Source organism: Epinephelus lanceolatus, chromosome 22, assembly GCF_041903045.1.
Source record: "Epinephelus lanceolatus isolate andai-2023 chromosome 22, ASM4190304v1, whole genome shotgun sequence".
Taxonomy (NCBI): Eukaryota; Metazoa; Chordata; class Actinopteri; order Perciformes; family Serranidae; genus Epinephelus; species Epinephelus lanceolatus.
The window spans coordinates 7647091-7653476 of NC_135755.1; the positions used below are offsets into that span (position 1 = coordinate 7647091).

Genomic DNA, 6386 nt, shown 5'->3' on the forward strand with positions numbered 1-6386 from the left:
TTTGAACACTCTTTTCCAATACAAATCTCACTCATCTCTCATGAGATTGGGAACTGCATTCCTACTTTGTCTATACAATACGTAATGTATGTTGCTGTATCTGGATCTTTTGCAGAAATGAAAGATTACCACCAGCAGGTGGGAGCGCACGTCTGTTCACGGCTCAGCAGGACACTGCCATTGTGAACATGGTTCTGGAGAACAACGCTATCACCCTGAAACAAATCCAAAGAAAGGTGATTGAAGACCAAGTGGTGTTCCAGACCATCAACTCTGTCAGCCTCAGCACACTGGATCGTGTCCTACGGCACAATGCAGTACGCATGAAGCAAGTGTATAGGGTGCTCTTTGAAAGGAATTCGGCCAGGGTCAAGGAGCTGCGCCATGACTATGTGCAAGGAAGTCCTATATCCAGCACTGACACATTACTGCACCTGTAATACTGCATGATGCAGTTACAGTGTTTCTTTACATTGTCTCACACGATCATGTATTGGCTGCTCTAGGTCCATGTCTGATACTGTCATGCTGTCTGTCTCAGAGAGTTCTGGAGCTGGATGCAGCCGCTGAGATCCATGAATTGTTGAAGTCCCTGGACAGCGCAGAGGTAACATCACCTTGTGTGTGGCGATGAATCACCATGGTATCCTCCATCGCCATGCCACCTTCAGTCCCTACAATAGTGCACTTCTCCTGGCATTCCTGGACACACTCCATAACCACCTCATCCCACCTGATGACCAGTTCTTTGGGCCACAGCAGCTCAACTACGTTGTCCTCTGGGACAATGTGAGTTTCCACCGGGCTGCTGTGGTCTGAGACTGGTTCACCGACCAACCTGTGGCCAGACAGGAACCAGAGGCACGATGTGGCACACCAGTAAATCTGTTTTGATGGTTGTGGCCGAATTTGTTTGATTTTGGATGACTTTTTTTTTTAATTCTGTTACTGCAAATGTGGTGTTTTCTATTTGAATACAGCACAAAACATTATACTGTAATACAGTGTTTTACAAAATGGGCAAGTGTGACAGCATGAACATGCAAATGTATAATTCTGAGTGTTTTCCATTTTGCACTGCAGTGTTCAGTTGGTGCTACAAGTGTCCACTCACATGATGGCTGTGTGTGTCATTTGAACACAAAGTACCATTTTGAGAAGATGTTGAACTTGTTTTGAAGGCAGAGTGTTATTTTGCAAGAGAAGTGTTGAGTTTAGCAGATTGTGTGTTTTTGTGGTTTGAGTTTTGAGAAAAGGAGCTCTTCCTCCAAAAAACGTGTTTCAGCAATCGAGGAAAACTGTAATTCAAATCCAAAGCAAAGAGCTCCCTCTGCTGCTCTTTGTCATTAATACACCTGTTAGCAGCTCAGAGCTTTTCACTCAGCTCACACACAGTGAAAGAAGCACAGTTAATAACAGACAGTTAATAACACACAGTTAATAACAGACAGTTAAATGTTCATGAGGTCATTTGGTGATTTATTTCAACCACTGAAAAAATGCTCAGACAAAAATGGAAACAGCAACATTTTTATTTATCTTTATTCCAAAAAGACTATAAAAGGTTTAACACTGTGCTGCTACTCTTACTTTAGTTCTTCTGACATAAAACACGTTCTGTAAAAAGAAAAACATCACGTGGATCATTGAATCAATGACAGTACAAATCCACCATGAACTCAGCTGCATTAGTTTGAATCTGCATCATTTTCCAACACAAGAACCAGTTCTGTCTTCATCCTGCTGGTGGATTTCTCTTCAGAGCAGCAGAAGAGTAAGAAAGATGAAACATTTTATTGATGTGCTACAGAGCACATCTTCATGGTCCTGCAGGATTTTAAAGAACAGCGACGGACAGCCAGTACAGCCAGTAAAACCAGTACAGCTGCTGCTGCCAGTCCCAGTACAACACAGAGGCTGATTCTTCCCCGACTCACTGGTGCTGGTGTTGGTGTCACTGGTGCTGGTGTTGGGGTCACTGGTTTGGGCTTGTCAACAGCTGCTGTTAAAAACATTAAAAACATGTCACTGACAACTTCCTGTACGCCACGAAGGCTGTGACTGACAGGTGTGAAGGATGACAATGATCCATCCATCATTGTTTGAGAGCTGTAGACAGACAGACAGACAGACAGATAGACAGACAGACAGACAGACAGACGACCATGAGTCGACTCACCAGTGATGCTGAGCGAGAACACTTTAACCTTCCTGCCAAAGTCAGTGGCCATCCTGCAGAGGTACACACCCGAGTCATTCATCTTGACTCGGGACAGATGAAGGCGGACACGTCCTCCTCTGAGAGCGTCTTTGTCACACTGCACCCGTCCTGCAAACTGCTCGTGCTGAGACTCCTCAATACAGTTGTCCAGATGATAGAAGACCTTCAGCCCTAACACCTTCTGACAGTGGATCTTCAGTGAGGGGAGGGGAATGTCGGTTTCAGACGAGAAGCTCCATTCAACTGTGACGTCACTGTTCTCCTCTGCCTGGTACTTCAGAGGAGTGTCATAAGGCTTAGACACCCCTGAGAGGAAGAGGAGGAGAGAGGAAAGAGATTAACGGAGGCTCTAAATGTTGGGTCACAGGCTACACTCATCACATATACACATTAAATCACAAAGTGTTCATTCATAACACATTATAGTATTTATTCCCCTTTACTGCCAGGTATTTGCTCAAAAATCAACTGACACTGTCATCCTTCGAGCGATGCTGCCAGCACAGCTAGAAATACTGACATCAGCCTGTATAAAACCCAGCATGTCTGAGATCCTTCATCCCCAAATACCAGAAAACATGACGTCAGTGTCTCCAGTTTTTAGCCCAAGTTGTGAAGTCAGAAAAAATGTCAAAGCTGAGAGTGTGTTTAGTCTTTAGTGTTTGTGGATAATAAAGTGAAGGTGTAAACTAACCACAGACACAGGAGGTCAGGTTGATGAGCAGCAGGATGATGCACATCATCTTTTCCCTGTGAGAGGAGACAGAGGTGAAGAGTCACAAACACATGAGATCAAAGTTCACTTATTCCAGGTGACACAGAGACAATCTACAGTCTGTCTTTAGTCATCACAATACTCCTTTGTATTTATTATCCTATTATCACACACAACTGATGGACACCAGGCATCAGCACTAAAAACTATGTCAACTACAACCACAGCAATGTAAAACTTATTTGTTCTCCTGCACACATGTAGACCTGACTTTTCAAAGAACAAAAGCTGCAGTAATATATTTCTGACACAAGATGGCGCCAGTGGTTAAAGTCAATGAGTGCTCTCCTAGCAGCAGGTGAATGGGACTTGTTGGTGACTGAGGAGTCCTCTGGACTGTCTCTGACTTCTCACAGACTGACGACACACTTTGAGTGCTAAAAGGTCAAACACCAAAAACATGTTCAAGTCAGGACTGACTCCTTATTATCAGGAGTTTCTCTTTACTCAACCAGTTAGGAGCTACTTTAAGCTTTAGGATGGATGTTGTGTGAATACGAGGCAGGAGTGCAGAAAATCCTAAAGTGTGAACCTGCAGCTCAGATAAACATGTTCCATGAGTCAATGTGCCTGCATATAAAGGAAAGAGAATCAAAGTGCAAATAAAGCTGTCAAGTGAATTCTATGAAATGAAAATAAATGCTGTGGTCCCTTATAAACAATAGACAAGAGAAAATATTCAAAGTTCAAGACAAATCGAAAGTGTGTCTCTTTCCTAAATGTTGCAGCTGTTGTTTAAAGTCACATAGAGGAGCTTTTTAGGTGGATCAGCTTTTAGGATGATCTGTCTTCAATCAATCACATGTCTGTTAAAGTCTTGTTGAATTGTCTCTTTACTGAGAGAAGCCAGCACATTATTATCTGTTAACATCTTGTCTAATCCACCAATCCTCACATAGGAAATCTGTACAACAGGATTCACATCATGACAACACCAACATCAACACATTCACACATTACCTTGGATGGCTTCAGGAAATTTTAAGAGCTGTGAAAAAGGGACAGCAGCATTCCCTGAGTTGATGTCAAGAGTCCTCCATCCATATCAACTGTCAACGCGCTGCCGACTCTTGTATTTTTAAGGAGTACAAACACATTCATAATCCCACTATTTTTTAGGCACATCTTATCATGTTCATAGCACTAAATTGATACACATGCAGATGATAACAGACAGCCTTACAAGGTCTTATCTGCCCATCAGAGATGTTCACTTGTGCAAAGAAAGCTGAGCCAAGAAATTTGAGGTCACAACACGAAGGTTGGGTCACGGTGTGGCATTAAAGTCCCTCATTGGTTCATGTTGTGAAACACCTAAGTAAGTCAAACATATTGTATAATTCAGCCTTTGTCTTGTTTTAATTGTGTCCATCAGCTGTGCTTCATTTACTGTTGTTAGTTTGACTGACCAACATTTGAATTCACCGTCGACGCAGATTAGAAAATAACTGCGATCATGTCAGATGTCCAGGTCAGTCTACCAGTAAGAGTGAAATCTACAGCTCATACAACCCCACTTCAAAAAAAGGGAAATGTCCCTTTGGGGTGATGCCTTAACATGTCTAAGTGCTCCATAACTGAAAGCAAACACCAACTTTCACAACTGGGGGTCTGAAATGAATTTCAAACAAATAACACCATTGAAACTTTAAAGCAGGGGTCAGCAACCTTTTGGATGTCTTGTGTCAGGTTTTAAAATTTCACAAAAAGCCCAAATTTCTCAAAAAAAAAAAAAATCATAAAAATCTGAGAAGAAAGTGGTGATTTTTTGCAAATAAGGCATAAAATTTAGCAAAAATAGAAGTCCTGAAATTTCGCAAAAGTTTGAATGACTATGTGTCTATATTACACACAAAGTAAATGCAAAGACTGGGAATAGACTGGTCTTTTGTGTCTCTTGCTGTCAAAAACAATGGTGTATTTTGAGCCTAGTTAATTATCTCAGATTACTTTGAATCAAATTGTTCGTTTAATTCACCATTAGGTTATTTTTTATTAAAAATGTTTTGCTATCCCAAAAAGTATATTAAATATTTTTTATTGAATTACTCTGCGTGCCCATGTTAATGACCTTGTGTGCCATCATGGGCGCACGTGCCATACAGTACACAAAAACCACCATGTAAAACTGTAAAGAGCTGTTGTGCGATTGACTACACAAATATATTCAACATGAGAGCAGAACTATCTTTTTACAGTGAAAAATAAAGTCAAGCATCACTAAAATTTACAAACACAACTACAAACCAGCCGTGGAAATGTGGGAGTGCGGGTTCTCTTATTGCCTACCTCTGCTTTAAAGACACAGTTTCTCAGATCACTCTAATCAGATCATCCCAAACCCGAACTCTGTAGATCTCACAGATGCTTCCAGGTTTTCTTTGAATGCCTGGTAACTCTGGCACTTCAGTGGGAGTTTCAGCGTTGTGAGGTAGGTTGAGGTGACTGGCACAGTAATCTCCGGAGAAAAATCTGTACAACAGGATTCACATCATGACAACACCAACATCAACACACTCACACATTACCTTGGATGGCTTCAGGAGAGTCGTGTTCTCAAAATGAAAATACGACCAGTATAGAATGTCTTTATGAACAGTTTTAGAAGCGTGGACGTCTTTGTATTAACGAATATAATCTGCTGGACAGCTTGTTTCGAGTGACTGTCTCTCCAGGTTTTATAGGCCCTACTGTAGACGGGAGGATGGTCCTGGTCTTTACAAACTCTGAAAGTCCTTTTAGACTCGGAACTGTGGCTTCGCTGTGAGTCATTACAGTCCTTTATCCGAGGCGTCATGATGAGCGGTCCTACATTACAAAGGCACGGTGTCGCCTCGAACTTCCTCGTCAATTCATGTTGTATTCCCTGTAAAGATGATTTGATTAGACTTATTGAAGGATTATTATGTTCATAAATACAAAGTAACTTTGAAAGCTACAGTGTGAAACACAAAGTGTTTAAAGCCGCCTGGACAAAGGAGAAATGAGCGCAGGATATATTTTCATGAAGACTTTACTACTCAATTATTCAACGGGCAACGGGCAAAATACAGACAAATAAGAAAACAAGTGCAGCAAAGAAAGATCAAGTCACACAGTATTTTTTTCCTGCAAAACTGAAATAGTTTGAGAAGAAATGAAAAAATCAAAGTGTTTGACAACCCATGGTAACACGTTATCCTTACATGTGAATTAAACTGAGTTCATGGTTTTTGCTAATGGAAGAAAGGATGAAATGCTCTCACTGTCTATAGATGGAGTTTACATTGACAGTTCAGATCTTTGGGAGTGATGATGGATGATGAACTGTCGTGGAAAATAGAACATGTGAAGACAAAGGTGTCTGAGAATATTTGTCAACTAACACGTGGGAGAGAACAGGAAATTAGA

General features: G+C 41.3%; 2 protein-coding genes across 3 annotated transcripts in view; one reads left to right on the plus strand and one right to left on the minus strand.

Annotated features, from left to right (window-relative positions):
• LOC144459924 (uncharacterized) overlaps positions 1–6386 on the plus strand; it is a 55547-nt gene that overhangs the window by 2973 nt on the left and 46188 nt on the right. The gene's annotated exons all lie outside the window — the stretch shown is intronic.
• Positions 1750–5695, minus strand: LOC144459886 (programmed cell death 1 ligand 1-like). Of its 2 annotated transcripts, none has more exons than XM_078164688.1 (4): positions 5525–5695; positions 2916–2971; positions 2180–2527; positions 1750–1999 (listed from the first exon to the last, which is right to left on the minus strand). In XM_078164688.1, the coding sequence occupies exons 2-4, from the start codon at positions 2962–2964 to the stop codon at positions 1794–1796; spliced, it is 603 nt and encodes a 200-aa protein (XP_078020814.1). In that variant the 5' UTR covers positions 2965–2971; positions 5525–5695; the 3' UTR covers positions 1750–1793. The 2 variants fall into 2 exon arrangements, with proteins under 2 accessions (XP_078020814.1, XP_078020812.1); XM_078164686.1 differs by having other exon boundaries at positions 1750–2002; positions 5525–5677.